Source organism: Polypterus senegalus, chromosome 6, assembly GCF_016835505.1.
Source record: "Polypterus senegalus isolate Bchr_013 chromosome 6, ASM1683550v1, whole genome shotgun sequence".
NCBI lineage: Eukaryota > Metazoa > Chordata > Cladistia > Polypteriformes > Polypteridae > Polypterus > Polypterus senegalus.
In genome coordinates, this window is record NC_053159.1 from 60,000,152 (window position 1) to 60,024,708 (window position 24,557).

At 37.8% G+C, this 24,557-nt stretch overlaps 1 protein-coding gene across 3 annotated transcripts in view; it reads left to right on the forward strand.

The window, feature by feature from the left end:
- Positions 1-24,557, forward strand: part of LOC120531060 — a 76,689-nt gene that overhangs the window by 47,252 nt on the left and 4,880 nt on the right. The window contains exons 11-19 of one of the 3 annotated variants that reach the window (XM_039756063.1): positions 2,421-2,532; positions 2,728-2,950; positions 4,356-4,409; positions 8,649-8,836; positions 16,666-16,939; positions 20,674-20,791; positions 20,891-21,035; positions 21,212-21,425; positions 22,383-22,525. In XM_039756063.1, the coding sequence (XP_039611997.1) occupies positions 2,421-2,532; positions 2,728-2,950; positions 4,356-4,409; positions 8,649-8,836; positions 16,666-16,939; positions 20,674-20,791; positions 20,891-21,035; positions 21,212-21,425; positions 22,383-22,525 (1,471 nt within the window). The remainder of the gene's footprint in view (positions 1-2,420; positions 2,533-2,727; positions 2,951-4,355; positions 4,410-8,648; positions 8,837-16,665; positions 16,940-20,673; positions 20,792-20,890; positions 21,036-21,211; positions 21,426-22,382; positions 22,526-24,557) is intronic. The other 2 variants (XM_039756064.1, XM_039756065.1) reach the window with 2 other exon arrangements.

Genomic DNA, 24,557 nt, shown 5'->3' on the forward strand with positions numbered 1-24,557 from the left:
CAAACAGTGTAGATTTATATGATTTATCTATCCATCCATTATCCAACCTGCTATATCCTAACTACAGGGTCACGGGGTCTACTAGAGCCAATCCCAGCCAACACAGGGCGCAAGGCAGGAAACAAATCCCAGCCAGGGTGCCAGCTCACCGCAGGGCACACACACACACCCACACACATTAGGGAAAATTTCGAATCACCAATGCACCTGATGCATCTTTGGACTGTGGGAGGAAACTGGAGGAAACCCACCCAGACACGGGGAGAACATGAAAACTCCACGCAGGGAGGACTTGGGAAGCGAACCCAGGTCTCCTAATTGTGAGGCAGCAGCACTACCACTGCACCGCCCATATGATTTATTACATTTGTTAAATAAATGACTAATTATGCATGACTAGGGGGCTCTGCCCCCTGCTCGCTTCACTCGCCCACCCCCGGGTTTGGTTTACCGGATATACAATTTAAAGATATTGTTATTATAAAGGGAATTGTTACATATGCATTATTTTCACTTTTACTTTAAAACTTTTGTAAAAACAATACTTTTCCTTTATTTCCGGCCCCGGGCGTGGTTAAATCTTTCTTGCAGGACGTATAACGCTGCTCATGCTGTGAAGGGGGGGCAGCTGAAGGCACGCAAAGGAGATGCCATCGGATCAACTGCTGTCTTTCTGCTGCTGCTGCTGCTGGCGAGCTGCGTGTTCTTTTTGTCACGCTGCACGTCGATCATTTAAAAGCCTGTACAGCAGCTGTCCTTTTGCCACTTTGTGTCTCTGACACTCATGTTGTGAAGGAGGGGCTGAACGCACACTAAGGAGTTGCAGTCGGATCATCTGCTGGCTTGTTGATGCTAGCGATCTGCGTTTTCTGCTTTTCACGCTTTGCGACTATTATTTCAAAACCTGTACAGCAGCTGTCCTTTTGCCACTTCTCTGCCGCTCGCGTTGCCAGAGGGGGTGGGGGAGCTGAAAGCACGCTAAGGAGAAGTGGTCGGACCATCTGCTGGCTTCCTGCTGCTGCTGCTGCTGATAAGCTGCGTGTTCTGCTTGTCACTTGTCATTGTTTTTAGAGGTGGGAGCACATGATGTCTGTCTGCCAAAATCATTCCAGCAACTGCTTGGTTAGATGTCCGTGAACTTGTTCTAAATGTTGTCTCACTGCCTTATCTTGCTTGACGTTAAAGTGTCTCTCGTGGGATCTCAAATAATCTTCGCGTGATGTTAAAGTGTCTCTTGTGGGACGTCAAATTGTCTTCCGAGAAGATCATGTCTCGTCTCCCTCCCAGGATTTTTTTTATAATAGAGAGATAAATTTTAGTTGTTATGTACACAACAGGCTGCACAGATGCCTCATATGTATTGGGGCATAGATTTTAAAGTCCAGCCTGGTTGCTGTCTGTGTATAATTTTAAAGTTTTACCTAAATTTGTTTTCAGCACAGTAGCACAGTGGTAGTACTGCTGCTTCACACTTTGCATTCTGTGTCTTCCCTGAGTGAAGTTTGCATGTTCTCTATATGTCTGCATGGGTTTCTTGCGGGTGCTCTGGTTTCCTTTCAAAGTCCAAAGACATGTAAATTAGGTGGATTAGCGACACTAAATTGACCCTAGTTTGTAGGTGGTGAGCATGTATGTGTATGTATGTTTGCCCTACAATGGTCTGCCATCCTTTCCAAGGTTTATTCCTGCCTTGTGCCCTATGGTTCCAGCAATCCCCACCAACCCTCAGAGACAGGCATGTTAGGGCTGATTGGTGACTCTAAAATGCCACAGTAGGGTTGGTTGTGTGCACGACTGTGCTCAGAGATGGACTTCATCTCAATTTAGAAATGGTTCTTCCCTCATATCTAGTGCTACTTGGACAGCTACCTGTAACTTAAATTAGATGAGACTAGTTTAATAACAGATAAATAAATGTGAAAGAAATGGATTGTTGGATGTTTTGAAAGTATCCTATGCCTCCACTAATTAAACAATGAAACACTCCTGAATAATCACAAACTTGTTCCCAAACTTTATGGTGCCCTAAAATAGGGAGACTGTATAAAAAGTGTTGTAGTTTCTATATTGTGTGACTGAGATGTATTTAAGTACCTTTACATGAAAGTCTGCAATGTGCACTTTAAACGCATCTGAATTCTTTGATTTCTAATTTTAAACCAGGGAGCAGAACTGTGGTAAATTGATAAAAAATGTTTCTTTGTCTCAAACATTTTGGAGGGCACTGTATGCATGTTATGTGCTACTGTACTTTTAGTTCAGGTTAATGATGATGAAACATATATATATAGAGGTCTCTTTTTCAAAAAGTATGAATCTGAATTTCTTTAAATCTTGCCCCATTGTCCTGGGAGTTCCTAGGTATTCATTGCTGTCTTGTTATATTGTGAGGAGAAGCAAAAGTTATTTTGTGATTTCAGGATTTCCACAAGAATTGTTGAACAGAAGTGTGAAGACATTGCATGATCACTTATTGCTTCAGAAGGCTTTCCGTAAATGGAAAGAACAATGCCAGAAGCAATTGGGACCCAGGTAGCTATGCACATGGTTCATTCATCATATTACAGTCAGTAGACGTAGCATGTCACTCAAGGTTTATTAAACACTGCTGTAGACAGTATTAGTTCACAGTGATTACAATTTAACTTAATCTTGATTTCAGCAGTTAATGACTGTTAAATTTATTTATGATTTTTTTTAGAATTACTTTTCTCCCATCATTTTCAGCTTCCTGTTTCCAGAGGATAATCAATGCAGAGTACAAGCAGTACTTACACGCTGGCACACTTTAACAAAGGAAGCTTTGGAAGGCAGAGCTGTAAGATCCATCACTAAATTAAGCAGAACTACTACTACTTTATCTTTACTGGATGTGTCCACCATGTCATTGGGGTTTTATAGCACCTCACCAAATCGCGTTCCTTCCAAAATTACTCCTGGTTTTAAAGAGGTAGAACATTGTTTGTCTCTCTTAACTTTTTATTGGAATTATTTACAAAACTAATTAAGAGGGCATGCACCAGTGGCAATGACATTCATTTTGTTGCACTTTTGTTAATGAAACTGTTCCTTCACATAATGTTTTGTGTAGTACATTTCATGCCTGTCTAAATGTTTTCTGTCAGAATTAAAAGTTATACTTTCATTTTAGAAATGCTTATACATAACATATGGCTTTGTACACAATGGTCTTTGAGTATGTCACAGTTAATATTTACTTGTTTATGTAGCTGTACTTAAATTTAACTTGGAATAGACTGTGGCATCCATATTAACAAAACCTTTACTTAATTTATGCCATTTTTACTAAGAAAATAGTAATTTCTCCACAATGTAATTTTATTCTTACTGGCAGCATTTTAAATAGATTTGTCAGTTGCATTTTATTAAACCTATATGCCACATTATGTGCCAGCTTTTGGAATCATTATACGTTTTTGATGCATGTAAGAAAGAGCAACACATAAAGTAAATGTTCACTTTTATTTTAAAAAAGATTTTACTGACTATGTCATTCTTGTTATAAAGCATAGCTTCTTTTATACTATTAATTTTTTTCTCTCTTAAAGTACAGAACATAAAAACACAATCTATGACATGCCATTACTATACAAGGTAGCTTCATGGGACTTATTTTCGTGCTTTTGCGTTGTTAATGATATTTTGATTGAACAATTGTCCTAAGTCCAGCTGACAGGCTTGTAATTCTTAGAAAACCTCTTAATGTGTGCTTTTTGAATTCAAATGTAATCAAGGGAGTTTAATAGGGATTTGGCTTTAAAAGTGCTACATGAGCCTCTGTGACATCACAAAAGGAAGCTTTAGAAAAAATTGCAATATATAGTGCCAGCCAAGAAAAATTTGCGGTGCAACTTCTGCCTGTAGTATTGCACACGAGAGCATTAATGAGCTTGGATAGCAAAAATGATCCAAAGGTGCTCATGATGCATCACTTGTTTGTGATTAAATGCTTAATTTAATCATGTACTGTATGTGTTTTATCAATTTAGCAGCTACTGCTGTAGGTCACTTGCTATTTTAAAAAAGTGCATGTTCTGACTATACTGAGTTTACATACTTTGTAGAATGTTGTGCTTTACACAGTTGTCACAGTAGAAATATACTAATTTCTACAACCCTCTCATTAGGAATTATAATATGATAGTGGCAGTCTAAACAAATCAGTATCTATAATGATTTAAGAATGCACAGGTTTATTGGCAACAGGATCAGGACCAGATGCTTTTTGCTCAAAATATGTGTTCAGTAAACCTGCATATAACTTGCTGACTCCTAGCCAATTCTATGATTTGTGGGAAAAATGTAAGACACTCAGACACGCATTGCTCTTCTAGGTCTCCACATCTGCCACTAAAGAAAATGAAGTAATATCTGCAGTGCTACTTCAGGTAAAATGACAAAATGACACTTCTGGATATGATAAAAGCAGGCTATTTCTTTGTGTCTATGTGTTGTAAATATGGCATGAATAAATCCACAATTCACTATAGAAATAAAAAAGAAACCAAAAGCTGTAAAGAGATCAAAATGCACTATGAACATGATCAATTAAAGTAGACAGAGACACAGAGATAGCATGAGAAACCCACTGATGCCTTTATGCTGGTTTGATTTTACAGACCGGCTTTGTATGCGTGTTTAGTCTGATATTCCTGGACTTCATTCACTTTTTCATGGAGAGGATAACTGTACTGTGTTACTGTATGGAAAAGAATTGTATTATTATATTTGTAGCTTTACCCTTTAATGTTTAAATAATTTTCAAACATGTTTGGTCCTCAGTGGGCGCTATATTATGTGATATAAATATGCAATCTGGTTGTCTGTTTGGCACAGCAAATGAATTGTGGAGATCCGGATGTCTGCAACTAGAACCTTCCTGGTTCTGTGCTACTTAATTATCAAGTTTATCATCTACCACACCCATAAAGTCATTCACATCCTAATTTTATTCTACATTTGCTGCCCGTCTGCACAGTCCTGTGCAAGTTTGTGAGGTTTACCTCACCTGGGCACAGATTCGCAGATCCCCACATCTTAAACCATAACCTACCCACCGAGCCTGTCTTGTATTACGCCTACAGGAAAAGTCCAATCTAAAACTTATTCTGCCTTTACGATCAGGAGGCCTATATTTCCTTCAACATAAATTTTGCCCTCCTTTCCTTCAGGCCTGAAAATTTCTGCATTACTTTCTGATTAAATTGAGTCATTTCACCTGCCAAATAATTGCCTCCTACTGTTGTCTATATCATTGTTTCCCAATGTTTTTTTCTGTAGTGGCACACATTTTGTAACGATAAACATCCCAAGGCACACCACTATCTTACTAACCACAAACATTTATGTAATATATCACATACACTCGCTCAACTGCCCAAAGGGCCGGGACTGCTGGAGAAAATGGTAAAAAGGAGCTCAGAAATCAGTGTTCACAGAAATGCCATTTAGTGAGCAGTTTAGTGGCATCTCCAAGCTGCTTCGCCCTTTTGCCCACCCCTTTCTGCCTCAGAGGCAACTCATATCCCCACTGTCCACTCGCCCTGTGAGGCTGTCCAATGACAACACACTCAGGACAGAAGGACTCTAGCAGCCAAGAGATGCATCTAAAGTGCTCTAAGTGTTGTATCTGCAACATAGCAATCACAGAGCTGCTTTTATACCAGCCTTACCAGGCAGAACTATGCTCTTTGGATAGGTCTCGACCACCTGCAAAGCTTGTCTCTCTCTCATGTTCAAACCCAAGTACGGTACACTATTATTTCCACGGCACACCTTGGTACCTCTCACGGTGTACCACTGTGCCATGGCACACTGGTGGAAAAACACTGCTCTAGATGACTATGGCTACTTTCATGCTGCTTGCATTTTTCAGAAAAGTGTTTTTGGTGTCATACCCCTGTCATTGACCGCAATGCTTCAGCACTTTTAAACAGCAAACAGGGAAAGCAAAAAAAGGCGTTACTTGCATCACATTCAGTTAGCCAACTCTGTTTGTCAAATGCAGAAAAAGTCAGCGTGTAAGGTCAACCTCGATCACTTGCCTGCTGCAGAATTCTTAAGTTAGGTCAGTCTAGTACAAGCTCCTTTATCTTCCTTTTTTCTTCAAGTGAATAATTTATTAAGAGATATTTAGTTTAAAGTAAGAACTAAATTTCCACTTGGAAGTTTCCATCTCCGTAATGTCGCACTCACATATCTGTAGTTACATTAATGGCAGGTGCAACCTGTGAACCATTGTCGTGAACTTGAAATAGTGCATCAATGATTGTCCAATCACATTAAATTAAAAAACCTAAAACAGTACTAATTAGTTGCCAATAAGTGTGGGAGTGTCTTGGGTGCAGAGAGCTGTGTTCCTGGAAAAATTAGACAGCAACCAATTAAAGGGCAGCCTTAGGTCACCTGCTTGCCAAAAGATCAAGGACTTATATTCATACTCATTTAGCCTGTGCACTTCACTCAGGAAATATAGACATTCACACAGAAATTAAATGAGCACAATTTGGAACCAATTTTTAATGGATAGCTATATTATGAAAAATTACAATAAATACAGTCTCTCAGTACGCAGTCACAATAATTCTGTACAGATTTAATATACAATTATTTATGTAGGACCTGCAACCCAGAGTGAAAATTTATACAATAATACAAATTAGCACAGCCTAAAAATACTTAGATACGTTCCAAACAACTTAATGAAACATCAAAGTCCAATTTAAATATCGAACGCTGTTAAGGGTGTATACTGGAAGTGTTCAGCTGGTGCAGAGTAAACTTTCCATAAGTATTAGTAAGAGTCACTGCTTTTATTATACCATGGCTTTCCAGTTTGTTAGAGATAAGCCGACTTGCATGCTATCATCGCAGTTCACCACTGATTGTATGTTGTTTGCTGATCTTTCTGTTGGCAATCAAACAACTATAGTTGTTCAAACACAAGTGGAGATCTCTGGCTAGTGTGTTCACTGCTGACTTCCATTTGGCTCCCAATTTTCTTTAATTCACTTCTTCCCTTTTCCTCTGTTTTTTTATTTTTAGCTGGTGTGGATTAAATAATATTAACCTTGAAGTAGTTGAGTAAACAACTCAATTCACTAACAAAATATAAGGGCAGTGCATATAAGTATATAATACTTGTGTGGCAATAAAACGATAGGGCTACTTAAAAGTGCCCCCTGTCTTCCACAGTGCAAACTGCACTTCTTTTGATGTGGATACAAATATTTCTTAATCAGCCTCTCAAAAGGTCTTCATGATAGCAATTGGAATCTTGTCCTTATGAGTTATGGAGATCAATTTTAGGCACTTGTTAAAAAAAATTAAGCTTTGTGATCGTTGTATTCTTCTCTTCTTGGAGATGAATATGTGCTTAATTATTTAAATGTATAATTTAAAAAGCAAGGGCTATTAAAAATAAACCAACTACAATATAAATCAACACCTACAGTATACCTATGAAACAGATGGACTGAAAACAGAAACCTAAAAAACAACTGTCATAAATAATGTGTGTCTGTGTCCATGCTGTATTTTATATTCAAGCAAGAAATGCATGCAAGACCTGGATTAGATGTCCGTATTCCATTTACATTTGCTTCTTTGTAGCATTGCAATACAATTTCACTCATTCATATGCTAAAGAAGAATAAGAACTTGAACTGGATATATTGGCTTCTAGCAACAATAGCAACAAAAAATTTACACGTAGACTGCTTCAGCTAAAATTATATGTAGGATCAAGTGATCAATATTGAGCAGAAGCCGTGTGATATCAAAATGTTGCAAATACAATAGAAAATGTGGAAGATAAACAAGCCACATGAATCAATTATCAAATAGGAGGTCTTTATTACAGTACATTGACAGATTCAGCCGCTATCAAAGATAAGATTTGAAAAACCTTTTGTATTTTGAGTTATCATATTTAAAAATTCTACCCCTTTATCTTATATATAAACGTCTATGTGTGAAAGTGTGTGTGTCTTTCTGTCCAGCCCGGAAGTGAGAGGTGGAGTCAGGTTAAGGGATCCACCTCCAAGAAACAGAAACTCACTTAGCATCTAATATACAAGTGAGGCCAGCACGTCAGCAAAACAAAACCTCCAAAGAAAGAGACACTCACTTGACCGCTAATATGCAAGCGAGGTGAGCATATTGGCAAAATGGTGTCCCTTTTGCTTTTCCTCTCACTGCTGACACACAAAGCAAGGCAAGCATGTCCGCAAAATAAAACCTCTGAAGAAAGACACACTCGCTTAGCTGCTAATGCACAAGCGATGTGAGAACGTCTGCAAAACGAAACCTCCTAGGAGAGAGATGCCCAGCGTAGTTCCTTTCAATTACCTGACATCTCTACATTTCATTTTTTTTTCTGACAATTTCAATTGTTTCTAGGACTCCAGGCCTTTTACAGCACGGGCTTACACATCTAGTATTATATACGATTTCCTGTCTAATTAGCTCCGTAGAAACAAAGAACACTTCATTTTTGGTTTGTTAATTAGAAAACTGATTAATTAGTTCTTATTTTTCATTTGCAGAAATTGTGTCTGTACAATGCCTGATGTCAACAGTATGTTTATTAAGTACTGTTTTGAATGTCTTTATTAATATTAATTTAGAAGACTGTTTCTGATCAAACACTCCAACCTTGTGATCCTGTGGTACTGGCCGGCCTGGACAAGATGTGCAATGATCTCAAGAGAAAACTGGAGATCCGCAAATTGCACTGGTGCTTCTTCCATTGGTTTGCAGAGATGTACAACTTCCAAAATGTAACATTTCATCATCAACGTACTCTGATGTCAAGGTACATTTGCAGATATCTTTGATTCATTAATTTTGAAATAGTAAAATTGAAATTTATTTTTGTTTTTCAGTAATCAGTATCACACTATTTCCTCTTTTTCTTATATTTAACAAGCATGTGAATTAAACTTTTGCTCCTTAGCTACCTTCATTGTGACACCGCCTCTTTCTGCAAATAACTTTTATAATTCTTTGTAATCTTACAAAAGCCATTACATTAATATACTAAACATTTATCCTCTTAAACTTCATGATGTTGCACATGAAAAGTCACCTTCATACTTGAAAACAGCATTTTGTAAGATCTTATAGTCAAGGGAAATTCTTTAATAACATCAAAGCATTTCTCCAGTGTTTTATTTAAACAGCAGTCTACATATATTCTGTGTTTATCTCTAGTAGATTTAAACTTGTAATGTAAAAACTATAATTATCACTAGCACAACAATCCTGTCACACAAATAAAGCCAAGCTTAACTGCATCACCTTACTGTTTAGGTGACTAGTGTGGTCTTCATTTTGTTCGTATGGATCATTATGGTGTTTACAATGAGACAGTTTTCTGAGACAGATTTTATTTTTTATAGGAAAGCAAGATCAAAGTCTGTTTATTTCTTTGAATTCAGTTGAAACTAGAGATCAAAGGACCTCATTTACAAATCTTTCATGTGGATATGCAGCAGTGTTGACACATTCTAAAAATGGGCTGCAGTGATTAACAGAAATAAATTAAATAAGACCTGTTAAAAAACATTGTGTAGCTACTGCTGGTTACAGATAACAACAAATATTTTATATGCTAATTTTCAATCATGATTAACACCACAAGGTGGTTTACAATTGCAGAATCACTTTTAAAGTATACCCATATGTTGCACTAAGTGACTTGCATTTGGTCACATATAGTGACTCCAAGTTGGGGATTGAGCTGGCATTAATTAGTTTACTTTTCAGGTCCATTGTCACTTGCTTTGAAAAGGCCATAGATGATGCATGTTGCATGATGATTTTAGGAATCACAGAATTTATTATGCGGTTGAATTGCCATCGACTGACAATATCTAATGACAAGTCTTGACCAGACAGACACCTAACAACCTAAGCCAGGCCAGACTAATGACCTAGCAGGCTGTGAGGCTTTACACCTGAAAGGCTACCCAAAATTTTGCAAATGCCACATTTTTACTATTATTAAATATGTTATAACTGTACATTAATATCTTTAAAAAAGTGTAGTTGTTTTAGTTTGTTTGCTGTTGAAGTTGTATTTACCATTTTTACTTAAGATGCCAACAAAACATGTAATTAGGGTGTCCATATCATTGCATATTAACTGTATTGTTTTTTCATATGGAGTTTCATCCTTCTCTGATGATTCTTATTTTAAGCATAATGTTGATAATGTACTCAGGGATGCATATTTAGTGTAAAATTCTGAGACATTGTGTCTGCATTTTTGAGGCGGGCTGACAGAGATCTGCTCATATAGCTATGCATAATTTCACAAAATCTATACTAATAAAAGGCAAAGCCCTCACTCACTCACTCACTGACTCATCACTAATTCTCCAACTTCCCATGTGGGTGGAAGGCTGAAATTTGGCAGGTTCATTCCTTACAGCCTCCTTACAAAAGTTGGGCAGGTTTCATTTCGAAATTCTACGCGTAATGGTCATAACTGGAAGCTGTTTTTCTCCATTTACTGTAATGGAGATGAGCTTGAACGACGGGGGAGTTTCGTGTGACATCATCACGCCTCCCCGTAATCACGCAGTACATAGAAAACCAGGAAGACCTCCAAAAAGCGCTGAAGAAAACATGCATTATATAACTGAGAAGGTAGCGAAACAATAAGAAGCGAGCAAGTGACATATACAACCATATTCATGAGTTCTGCTACTTCGGAAACAAAGCACGATGTAAACCTACACTTTAAATTAAGTTCATAGACAGGCTGCGCTGGCGTTTGTAATTTAGTGCCTGCCCATATAAGGCCGTCCGTCAGCGGCAATCCAATAGCAAACTCCCACTAAATATTCACGGGTTAAGGACTGTGCTTATGCAGAGGAAGATGAGATGGTCAGGGTGGTGTTTGGCACAAACTCAGCGAAACTGCGAGAGAAAGTTTTAAGTGCCAGGACTAAGGTAACATTAAATACAGCCATGGACATAGCACGATGGCACCAGCACAGCTGGGAACTTCGATGCATGTACACCGAAGCGGCTCACGTGAACTGACGCGTGCACAGATAAAAGCAACAGTTCCAAAGAGCGCTGAACAAAACGAATTACACAATTGAAAAGGCAGCAAAAATATGAAGCGCCTGATACATACAAGCATATTCATAAATCCAGCTACTGCGGAAACAAAGCACACGGTGGAAAAGTCAATGTCCCGCTAAAGGAAGACAGTGTAAAAAACCGTGCATGCAGTGTGTCAGGTCTCAGATAAAGAAGAAGACGAGCTGTTTATTGATGCAGTAAGAAATGAATCGATGAATGAAACCTGTCATCTTTACAACGATTGACAAACACGGAATGTAACTTGAACACAACACATCCTACAAATACGAACCTGATTGAAAGAAATAATGATAATCAAATCCTTGATGACAGCAACACTCAGTAACACTCACAAAACAAATACTGTATATTGACAGTCATGTTACGTTATTTTTAAAATGTTCCCTTTTTTTTTCTAGCTTTTTAACACACTACTTCTCCGCTGCGATACGCGGTATATATATATGTATATATATATCCCGATCTACATACTCGAATAATGGATACTTTATTCGCCATCAATGATTGTTTTGGTAAAGCCATACTCAGTGTATTCATTAGATGAACGGTAAAAAAGTAAGAGCGAGGGGAGGATGACTTATTGAGGCATGCAGGCTGTAGTGCGCCAACTCTATCTGAATTGCGATCACATTTGAAAAAATATATCTTTTCAAGTTCTATTTAGTCCATATGTGTCAAACTCAAGGGCGCGGGCCACATCCGCCCGGCATGTAATTATATCCGCCCGAGATCATTTTATATACTGTATTATTGTTATTAATGGCCCGGGTATATGAAGCGCTGGTAACACAATAAACTACAGATCCCATAATGCAGCGCTTCAGCTGCCTTGCTAACACTTACCGTTAATCAAGTCTAGCTTATGATGCTGCAAGTTATTGCGAAGCTAGCTCACACGATGCTGAAGAGAAAAGTTGATTCTGAAAATAGAGCCTTTAAAACCGATGGGAGGCTGAGTATATGTTTACTGAACCCGTGTGTCTCATTTGTGGAGCTAATGTGGCTGTAATTACAGAATTTAATCTAAGACGGCACTATGAGACAAAACATCAGGGTAACCTGAAAGACTGAATGCAATGCAGAAGATACAGAAAGCAGAAGAATTAAATAAGAATCTGACACTTCAGCGGACGTTTTTACCCGTGCACAATCACAAAGTGATTTCAAGTGAAGCTGCTTTTATGGGAAACACAAATGTAACTTGCCCCACTTTCCCTGTTGCCAAGTAATGTTAAACCAAGTCGTCACTACGGTGTTCCCAAATACGCACTTTGCTGATAAACTGAGCGCACTGAGTTTGCACGGCGCTTTGGTGACTTTGAAGAACAAAAAGTCCGCCTACATGCGGCTCGAACCTTGTGCATGTTTGGTAGCACATATCTGTGTGAGAAGCTCTTCTCAGTGATAAAGACTAACAAAACAGCACACAGGAGTCGCCTCACTGATGAGCACCTGCAATCCATCCTGAGAATCTCCACAACACAGAACCTCACACCAAACAGAAACAAACCTGTGGCCAAAAAAAGATGCCAGGCGTCCAGCTCTAAAATGACATATGAGCAAAGACAACTGAATGATTTGATTTGTTATTGCTGAAAGGAACACATTTTATTTATATTTCCAGGTTTTGTTATGCAGCATGTTCATATTTGAATTTGTATAATTTTGACAGGATATATTTTTATGGAGAGCAAAATCTTTTGGGATATTTAAAATCTAAGTTTATTTTTTATATAAAATTACATAAGAGTAAAGAAATTTGAATGTTTGTTCTTTTAACGTTTACTTTATTTCTAACTTGTATAATTTAGACAGGATATATTTTTATGGAGAGCAAAATATTATAAGTTGTTTAAGGTTTGAGTTGATTTATTCAGGAATAATATTCCTGTCTGTTTTTACCATTCCTACCAAAGATATTTCTGTCGACTAAATAAAAATTCCTTCTATTTAAAATTTAAATAGAACTTGAACAAATACGATAGTTCATAATATCCACGCAGACTTGCGTAAGAGCGGTGTCATCCGTTTTAACAAACAGCGTATTGCACTGATAATGAAATAGCTGTGTGTGTATATATGTAGATATGTATGTATATGTATATATATGTTTATATATGTGTTTGTGTATGTATATATGTGTGTGTGTATATATATGTGTATATGTATAGATATGTATATATATATGTTTATGTGTGTGTGTGCAAATATATATATATATTTATATATACAGTATGTATATATATATATATATATATATATATGACAGCAACACTCATCACTCACAACAGTGACAAAAAATTACATTGACAATCATGTTACGTTATTTTCAAAATGTTTCCTTTTCTTTTTCATTGCTTCTTTAACACACTACTTCTCCGCTGCGAAGCGCGGGTATTTTGCTAGTAGTCTATAAAAGCCGTACAGGGTGAATTTGTGAAATCTAAGTGAATCTGAATCTCAGCTTCTGACTAATTGAATCCGTTCTTTTAGAACACTGGTCCAGTTTTTGCTAAAATGGAAAAGGATGCCATATTATCATATACAGTATACTGTACATGCCTCTTGTGCAATTTTAAAATTTTGTGCAATAGTTTTCATGACACATGTCTCATGCATAGAGCATTCCAAATCGCTAAACAACACTGGAATGTTTTAACAAGTTTTGGAGAATAGACCAAAATGGTAGTCAGTTTTTATTCCTGTAGGCATGAGAGCTATTGTTGTGACAAGTTAAGAATACCCACTGTTTACTAACTGTAAATAGAAAACTGTTCTGCAGGCTTTAATCCATTTACGAAGCTCTGCATTCATTAATCTGCTCTGCATAATGAACTCTGCAGAATATAACCCAGTTAGTGGTGCCTTTGAGTGTTAATCCGCATAACGGGCAGGCAACCTGGCCATTCTGATTTACTTCCGTCTCTTTAAAATGCATACAAACAGAAAGAGCACTCATGGTGCAGCCAATATACCAAGGTAGCCTTTCTGGGATTCTTAAATTTGCTTTTCTGTCTTGGCTGTTGGTATGGCTAAGGAGTTATGTCTCGCATGCTGCTCGGTCAGCAAAAGACACCTTTTTATAGTCAGTTCAAAATTTGTAGACTGTAGTCAGTTGTCCTCACTGAGTGTTTCTCGGCACTGTGAAAGGAAAGGGAGAAGATATAATTAGCTCTTTTACCCCCTCGTGTCCTGGAAGGGTATTACATACCTCAGATGCACACTGAAAGTGATTCTCTGATGTACAGTATATATGCATGACAGCATACTGTAGTTCACTTGAGAAGATCTGCAGATTGTGGTTCAGTTTATAAACTTTGCAGGTTTTACTCTATTTATTGAATACATCCACCAATGAAAACATCCACTTTAATAAAAGGACAAGTGTCTATCTATGTGTCCATCTGGTTTCTATGTCTTTTTTATATGCCATGGTATGGGATTAATAAAAGTAGTTCCTATGTTTGTGATGTACATGCAATGACATGCAAAACACAAGGCTTTTTTTTTTTACTTCATGCATTACAAAATACATTCTAATAGGTGGTACACTGCAAACATGAATGCTGAATATTCTGAGGTCTATGTTGATTACTTAAATTTCAACTCGTCTTAGATGGGTATTGTCATAATGTAAAAGAATTATTAAACTCCACCAGGCTACAATTCAGTTAATAATCTGCACACTGTTGAATCTGCTTAATGGGCTGTGCAGACTGTAATTCACTTAAAGGACTCTGAATTTTTATTATTATTTTTATTAAATACTTTCTTAAAAGTATAATGTACTTAATGAATTCTACACCTAGTGACCTATGGAGACGGTAGTATGATGATAAAGTCTATATGATGTACTGTACTCCTTTTAAAGGATTCTTGTAACCTACTAAATGATCCCCGTACGATGCTAAATGAGATTTTTGGACGTCTACGTAATGATCTCATAGGTAATATTCCATTGAATGGACTTCGCAAAATGTAGTTGGATTATGTATTGAGTTGTAAAAGCTGAAGGCTACTTAGTAGCATCTTTTAACATTATTGCTTGGATTCAATTTGGGCCAGATAGGTTCAAAAGGTTTTATCTTATTACCACTGAAGTTTGCTTTGTACTTAATGAGTTATGGATCTGTATATAAATTAGTGAGCTTTGCAGTTTCTAATCTAGTCAGTGAGCTCTACAGAGTGTGATCTACTTAATTATTCTCTGCAGAATCCATCTGTATTCATCAGGTTTTGTTTTTCTGGTTAGTCATTGGTTTTGTCAGTGTAACTGCTAGCCAGTTCTATAAATGTAACTTATGTAATGTAACTAATGATTTATTTCTGAAGGTTTCTGAGCCGTCCCATCTTATTGGATATTCAAACTGTAACCTTCTTATCAATGTTTTCAATATGTGAAGTTATGTGAGTTGCTTTTTTTGTACCAATTATCACACACGTGTGTATAGGAGGCAGCTGAAGGGCTTAACGACTGATAGTAACATATCTGCCCACGGGTCGGCGGGGTGCACTGACTCTTTTTCCACCAGGAGCCGCTATGGGACACATGGGACACATTTCAGATCCCGGCCCCGAGGATGATATCACTTCCGGTCCCAGCCCCAAGGACGACATCATTTCCGACCCCCACCCTGTAGCCTACGTCACTTCCTCCAGACTCCCTATAAAACCTCATTCCCTTCTTCTGGATTTTAGTTCTGTTTTGCCAGGAACACATTATACGGGCAGCTGCCCCAAACCTTTGCAATGTCTGGTGTCCTTCCTTATTACACAGTATACGCAAAATGTTCATAGCAGTCAGTCTTGTAGATTCGTCTAAAAATCGGTATTTGCATAGGATGTGAAAAGGTTTATATTCTTTTGCTGAACACTCTTAATTCAGTTTTATCATTGTAGAAAAACTAAACCTATCCCTATACAAGACAAGAAATGGCCTTAGATGATATAAGAGTATCATCAATTATGTTTTTATGTACTATATTCTTAGTATGCTTAGGGAGAGATGGCATGAAAAACTGCTTTAATTAGATGCATTTTTATGTAAATACTGTTTTATATTTTAGTTTATTAGGTAGTACAGTGGTTAGCAGTACTGCCATGTAGCTGCAGGAGACCAATTTCAAATCAAAGTCATTTTCTCTGTTAAGCTTTTCTGTTCCATTTGCGTGTTTATGTGTTTTCTTCCCACATTCCAAAGACAAGTTTGTTGGCTTGATTAACAACACTAAATTTATTCTGGTTAGGTGTGTGGCTCACTGTGCCATGTAATGGACTAATGCCCTCCATAGCTGTGCTTTCTATCTTGCATCTGAACCTTCTAGGATATTTTTCAACCTTCACAACAGTGAAATGGGCAAAGTGAGTTCAGCAAACTGATGAAAGTTCTCTTACATGCGTACCATTTGATGAGTTGTTTGATATGTATTCTTTTCTACTTCCAGATCTGCATTTTCTCCTTTTTAATATTTTAGGATAGTAGTTTAAGACAGCAATAAACTTACATTAATCTTTTTTATGACTCAGAATGCTTGCAAACTGGCGGACTCAGACAAAGATGAGGATAACGAGAAGAAAACTCCTGGGCTTATTTCAGTGCCAATCACAGCTGAAACTCTTGACATCGTATTTCAAAGAGTGGTGTACAAAACTAATGAGAAGTCAAAGAAGACAATGCACCCTTCAGCTTTCTATTCTCAAGCTTCATCACTTTCAGCAAGCAACCTTTTTCCACAGATGGAGAATGGCCACCAGAGGGAGGCAAACTCACAAGAAGTACTGTCAACTAATCATCACACAGGTTAGGAATATCACTTTGAGTTGGCTTTGTATTTTTTCCTGTTTCAGCATAAATGCCATATGAGATTTAAATGAAGTTTAATCATCACAGTCTAACACCAAGTCAATTAAGCTTCAGATATATCAATTTGTACAGTTGGGAGGCATACGTGACAGTGAATCAACTTCACTTGCTTTGGTGCAAATGAAAGTGTCAACAGGTGCACTGGCAACAACAAGACAACTTCCAAAGAAAGTAAATGTTATTGCAGCTGGTGGCCACAGAAAATTGCTCTCTACTTATGCTTCTTTTCTAGCTTTGCATTTTGCTTTTGTCCTTGTCCGTACTGGTAGCATGAAAAGGTACCTGCAGCTGATTCAGGTTGCACAGGTAGTTTAGCTCCTGGATGGCAGATCTACTGTATATATACCTCTGAAAGAAGGTTTCAAGAGCATGGAGGAGATACCAGGAGATGTGCCGTTAAACGAGGAGAGCTGGACAGGGCCATAGAAGGACATCAGCGCAGCAGCAGGACCAGTATCTGCTCCTTTATGTGAGGAGGAGCAGGAAGAGCACTGCCAGAGTCGTACAAAATGACCTTCAGTGTGAAATTTATGTGATTAGTGCCCAGCCTCGTGTGGAGTTTCTCCAAGTATGCCAATCCTCTCCTTCACCCCAAAGATATGCAGGTTGGACTGATTATGGACTGTAAGGTAGCCCATTTGTAAAAGAACGTGGGTATCTCTGTGACTGTGCCCTGCAAAGGACTACAGTTAGGTCCATAAATATTTGGACAGAGACAACTTTTTTCTAATTTTGGTTCTGTGCATTACCACAATGAATTTGAAATGAAACAACTCAGATGCAGTTGAAGTTCAGACTTTCAGCTTTAATTCAGTGGGTTGAACAAAAAGATTGCATAAAAATGTGAGGCAACTAAAGCATTTTTTAACACAATCCCTTCATTTCAGGGGCTCCAAAATAATTGGACATTTGACTCAAAGGCTATTTCATGGGCAGGTGTGGGCAAGTCCGTTGTTATGTCATTATCAATTAAGCAGATAAAAGGCCTGGAGTTGTTTTGAGGTGTGTTGCTTGTATGTGGAAGATTTTTGACATGCGGTCAAAGGAGCTCTCCATGCAGGTGAAAGAAGCCATCCTTAAGCTGCGAAAACAGAAAAAACCCAACTGAGAAATTGCTACAATATTACGAGTTGCAAAATCTACAGTTTGGTTCATCCTGAGAAAGAAAGCAAGCACTGGTGAACTCAGCAACGCAAAAAGACCTGGACGTCCACGGAAGACAACAGTAGTGGATGATCGCAGAATCATTTCCATGGTGAAGAGAAACCCCTTCACAACAGCCAACCAAGTGAACAACACTTTCCAGGGTGTAGGCGTATCGATATCCAAGTCTACCATAAAGAGAAGACTGCATCAAAGCAAATACAGAGCGTGCACTGCAAGGTGCAAGCCACTCATAAGCCTAAGGCTAGATTGATCTTTGCTAGAGGACATCTAAAAAAGCCAGCACAGTTCTGGAAAAACATTCTTTGGACAGATGAACCCAAGATCAACCTCTACCAGAATGATGGCAAGAAAAAAGTATGGAGAAGGCGTGGAACAGCTCATTATCCAAAGCGTACCACATCATCTGTAAAACACGGTGGAGGCAGTGTGATATGGCTTGGGCGTGCGTGGCTGCCAGTGGCACTGGGACACTAGTGTTTATTGATGATGTGACACAGGACAGAAGCAGCCGAATGAATTCTGAGGTGTTCAGAGACATACTGTCTGCTCAAATCCAGCTAAATCCAGTCAAATTGATTGGCCGGCGTTTCATGATACAGATGGACAATGACCCAAAACATACAGCCAAAGCAACCCAGGAGTTTATTAAAGCAAAGAAGTGGAAAATTCTTGAATGGCCAAGTCAGTCACCTGATGTTAAGCCAACTGAATACGCATTTCACTTGTTGAAGACTAAACTTCGGACAGAAAGGCCCACAAACAAACAGCAACTGAAAGCCCCTGCAAAAGGCCTGGCAGAGCATTAAAAAGGAGGAAACCCAGCATCTGGTGATGTCCATGAGTTCAAGACTTCAGGCTGTCATTGCCTGCAAAGGGTTTTCAACTAAGTATTAGAAATGAACATTTCATTTCCAGTTATTTCATTTGTCCAATTACTTTTGAGCCCCTGAAATGAAGGGATTGTGTTAAAGAATGCTTTAGTTACCTCACATTTTTATGCAATCTTTTTGTTCAACCCACTGAATTAAAGCTGAAAGTCTGCACTTCAACTGCATCTGAGTTGTTTCATTTAAAATTCATTGTGGTAAAGTACAGAACCAAAATTAGAAAAAAGTTGTCTCTGTCCAAATATTTATGGACCTAACTGTATGTTGGTTCCAGCATTGCAACCGGTAGAGTTAGGAAAAATACAGAAAGATATGAAAGTACCATTTTCAGTGATTTGTTATGAAATACACTGAATTTTCTCAGGTCATGTAACTAAGCAATTCAAAGTGAGGGTTGTACAATGGTGCAGTTATCTAGGTTCAAATCCTGGTCTGGTCACTGACTATATGGAAAATGTGTGTTTGATGCCTGTATTTGTGTGGGGTTTGCCCAAGTACTCCAGGATCCTCCTACAGAGTTGAACACAGTAGGTTTAGAAAAAAAAATGGCTGGACAAATTTATTTATAAACTTAATTAATAATTGAGCAAATAAAGGAATAACTAAGGAATAATAAAGTGATACAGTGTAAAACATGAAACGAGATAAAGAAGACTTTGAACATGTGGCAATATCAGCAAGAATAATTTGAAAGCAAAGACCTTGGAAACCATTCATGCTACTGAGAAGGGGGACAAAATAATGTTTAGTCTTTTATGAATTTACTAGCAAGATTTAGATTATACTGAACTGCAAAGTCAAACAAGGTTCTCAGATGTAGTGATATAATAATCCTGGATGCAAATGCAGAAGCATGACCAAGAACTATGCTGGCAGACCTGCTACCAGGGAATACTTTATGAGAGAGAAACAGGTGTCTAAGCTGCTCTTAAAATAGCAATAAACTTTGAAATATTTGAACACAGGAATGAATGCAATACTCTGTGTGTGTATGTATAAGTGAAAAAATAATTTATATGGTGGGCTTTTTTGCAAACACATTATAGGAGTACACTGTTACATTTAGTCACTGAAAGGTCTTTGGATGCTTTAAATGTAATCATTTCAAATGTTTTGGTCTTCATAACACATATTAAGCATCAATAGATCGGTTATTCATCTCTGTGTGGCATATTGACATGATGGGAAATTATTTATTAAAATGAAGCATTCAGAGTTCTTCTACTAAATATCTAATATCAGTGAATAAACACTTCACTTCTGCTTTGTAACTGTTATGAAGACCAAAAGAAGCCTTTGTTAAAGTCTTGTTACATAACAGTAAATGAGCAATAGATGCATTTTTGCAGTGCATAAAGTGAAGTGTTTCAAATGTAATATATAAGAAAAAAACAATTCTTGTCTATTCTGTACTGCTTACTGGGGGTTTTAACTGCATTAAATGGAATCCTAACACTAAAAGAGTGTAATTCTCCTTTCCTAGAATGATTTTCTATTTTTTTGATAACACCATTTCAAAAATGCTAAATTTGTGACAGCATTCCTTACTGTGCATTTCATCAGGAGACTTTGTGTATACGAAGAGTTTAATGTCCCATTCCTTGTTTTTTATAATAGGCATTTTGCTGGTGGAAAAAAGTAGCGATCAGCAGCAAGAAAGTTTGGCACATTGTACAGCAGAGGAGAATAGCAAGTTTGAGGCTATACTTCATTTATTGGCACATTAAATTTAAAGGTACTTCTCACTGCACTCAATTGAAAAATGGTTTAGAAAAGGTTTTGGAAATGTATATACTAATTCTGTGACACTCTCGGTTTTTTTTTCTTTTTAAAGAAAGCAAAGACCTACAGATGAAGACCAAAGTGTTTTGTATTAGCAGAAATAAACACAGAGTGTCTCAAGCTTTTTCAGTGTGGGTAACTTGCTATCTGAGTCAGTGTAATGCAGATAAACTCTACCAGAGACATTTATTACGAAGGTAAGAACAAAGATGCAGAAAGACAGTGTTGCTCACTGGACAATGAATGGACTTTTTTTCAAACACAATAAAATTTCTCAAATGAACTGCAGCAGTAAAATAAATAGTGTTGGGGCAAACCTTATGTGTGATGAAATGAGCAATCCTTCTTTACTTATATGTGTTTCTTTTTTCAGAGTATTTTTGCAGTGGCAGAACTTTATTTGCAACTTGAAACAGCGCCTAGCATATGGCAACAAAATCATAACTGCCCTACAAGTAAGGACAATCTTTAGTATGTGGAGAAAGCAGGCAGACATTGTTCCTAAGAGAAGACTTTTAACTCTCAAGATCACTCAGACTCAACAGGTCAACCTATTGAGGTCAATTCTGACATCATGGAGTCAGCTGGTAAGTGGACTCTGCTGCTTTTTTAAGCTATTTACCTGAAAACAATTGACGAAAGCCTACTTTTGGTGGATGTACAGTACAGAGCAGGAGGCTTTGGTTCATTATTTCATTTTAGATTCTTCATATCTTTTCCATTTTTATGGAAACTGAGAACTCCCAATTAAATGTTTCTGTTATATTTGTAGTTACATTGTTCTCTAGTGCCTTTATTCTCAAAAGAGTCACTGGTGAATAGAGCACAGTTGTTGCCCCTCAAAATTTACATTCTTATTTAAGTCATTCACCTAACTTGTGACATCACCTAACTCTGAAAGAAATTCTTGCACCATACCCCATTGTTTTGTTTTAAGCTAGTTCTGTAGCCATCAGTGAATTGTCTCATAAACCTACTGCACCAAATGCTTTTTGAGAGACAAGGCAGACAGACAATACAATGCACTTCATTGCTATTAGATGTTTTTGTGGCTTCCTCAAAAAATTCCATCCTAATTGCAAAACAAAATCACCCCTTTCTAACTCTATAGTATATACCTGTTGCTATGCCTTTTTATTATTACTACTAAACATATATACATCAGATATTTCACAATTGAGAGGATTCCTTTTGGTCAATCAAGCATTTTTGAAATGTGATATAACCTCCAAAAGCTTAATAGGCTAACTGGTCTGTAATTACCAAGGCCAGCTTACTGTCTTCCTGGAATCTGCCATCCAAAAGCAGAAGAATATGTGATCAACTTGCCCTTGTGTTTTGTGAAAGCTGAAGTCTGCAAAAAACAATATCCCATTTTTTTTAATTTAACTATTTCATTTTTCAGTATGTAAATTGAATTCAATTGAAGAGAATTACGCTCATTATCAAACAACTAGGAATGCACTACAGACAATCTCTGCTTCTTTCTCTAAACAGTTCTGTCATTTTTCCTATATTGAATATTACACTGCTTGCTTCTCTAGGTATTGTCTAAAAGACATCGTGTTCAATACCTCAGCAGAAAATATTTTACTCGATGGGCTCTAGTAGCCTTGGGACCCCAACAGGAGGATATGACAGAAAACCTCCAGAATCGGAGCCAGAGAAAATTTAGAACTTACCTTAGGTAGGTGGGTAGTTCACATTTGGAAATCTATTGTAGCTACAAGGGTAGTGAAGTTGTATTACAGGAAATGTTTAATTATGCAAACTGGATTTTATTAGTCACTGTCTGTGTGGCTTTTTTTCCCTTGTACTACATACCTGCTGCTTAAGATAAATAGTGTCTCCAAAGTCTTGTGTGAATGAGTAAGATTAGCTGTGATTATGAATTTGCCCTGTGAGGAACATACCCAGTCCAGGGCTGACCTGATGCTAACAAGGTAAATGCAAGGTAAATCTGCATCCCTATAATTAGATAGAAAGGAAGCAATACCCTCAAGTCAAATAGATTCATAGCTTTAAATTGTTTAGCTTTGATTTTTATTTGCACAAAATTTATATTACTGTTAGTAAAGTAAATGTTAAAATAATGATGTCAGTTGTATGGAATTTTAATTGGTAAAGCTAAGAGATATAAAGCATCAATGTAAGCATTGTGACAAGGGCACTATATTGGCGCTGGACCCGACAGACTGACATCGGAGGCACCCTTAATAAAACAAATAAACTTTTATTTTCTTTGTCTGTGGGGTATGTCTTCCCTGTACCCACAGACACAACACAAAAGTACAAATAAACACAAATCAAATCTTCTTTCCTCCACTTCTCCCGGCAGCTTTGTCTCCCTCTTCCTGACTCTGGCTCCTTTTATAATACCCTCGGAAGTGCTCCAGGTGCTTCTTGACCTACTTCTGGCAGCACTTCTGGGTGTGGCAGAAACCCCGTCCAAAAGGGCCCAGCAATTACTGTTGCAGAACTCCCTGGCGGCACCCTCAGATCCCAACAGGGCTGTAAACAACTCCCGTGGAGCCCTGCGGGAGTCCGAGGCACCAGTGTCATCCAGGAGGGCTTCCACCAAGCGTTCCGGGGGAGGTACTGTGCCACCCATGGCTGTTCCCCCGTACCAAGAACCTAAGGGGTGTCCTGGCTGTGCATGGGTCCTGGCCGGCTGCCACAGCATACAATATAAGGTCAACCAGAATTAATCCTGAATGGCTGACACACAACCACATCAACAAAAACACTATTAGACATATTTATCAGAATACTAGCAAAATACCCGCGCTTCGCAGCGGTGAAATACCCGTGGATTAAATAAAACCTACACAATAACTATAAAAAACGTAATAAATGAACAATGAAACAGCGGAGAACCCGTGGATTAAATAAAAAGGCTGCTTCATTGGCGAAGCAAGGAAAAAGGACTTTCTTATATATCGTTCGTTTATAAAACAGTGCAGAAGCTCTGAGAAAGCTGCTTCCTTCGCAAAGTAAGGAAACGACTGAAGAGACGGCAAGGCAGCTGAAGCGCTGCATTATGGGATCTGTAGTTTATTGTGTTACCAGTGCTTCATATCCCCGGGCCATTAATAACAATAATACAGTATATAAAATGATCTCGGGCGGATATAATTACACGCCGGGCGGATGTGGCTCGGGCCTTGACTTTGACACATATGGAGTAAATAGAACTTGAAAAGATATATTTTTCAAATGTGATCACGCAATTCAGATAGAGTTGACGCGCACTACAGCCTGCATGCCTCAATAAGTCATCCTCCCCTCGCTCTTACTTTTTTACCGTTCATCTAATGAATACACTGAGTATGGCTTTACCAAAACAATCATTGATGGCGAATAAAGTATCCATTATTCGAGTATGTAGAGCGGGATATATATATACATATATATATACCCGTGTATCGCAGCGGAGAAGTAGTGTGTTAAAAAGCTAGAAAAAGAAAAGGGAACATTTTAAAAATAACGTAACATGACTGTCAATATACAGTATTTGTTTTGTGAGTGTTACTGAGTGTTGCTGTCATCAAGGATTTGATTATCATTATTTCTTTCAATCAGGTTCGTATTTGTAGGATGTGTTGTGTTCAAGTTACATTCCATGTTTGTCAATCGTTGTAAAGATGACAGGTTTCATTCATCGATTCGTTTCTTACTGCATCAATAAACAGCTCGTCTTCTTCTTTATCTGAGACCTG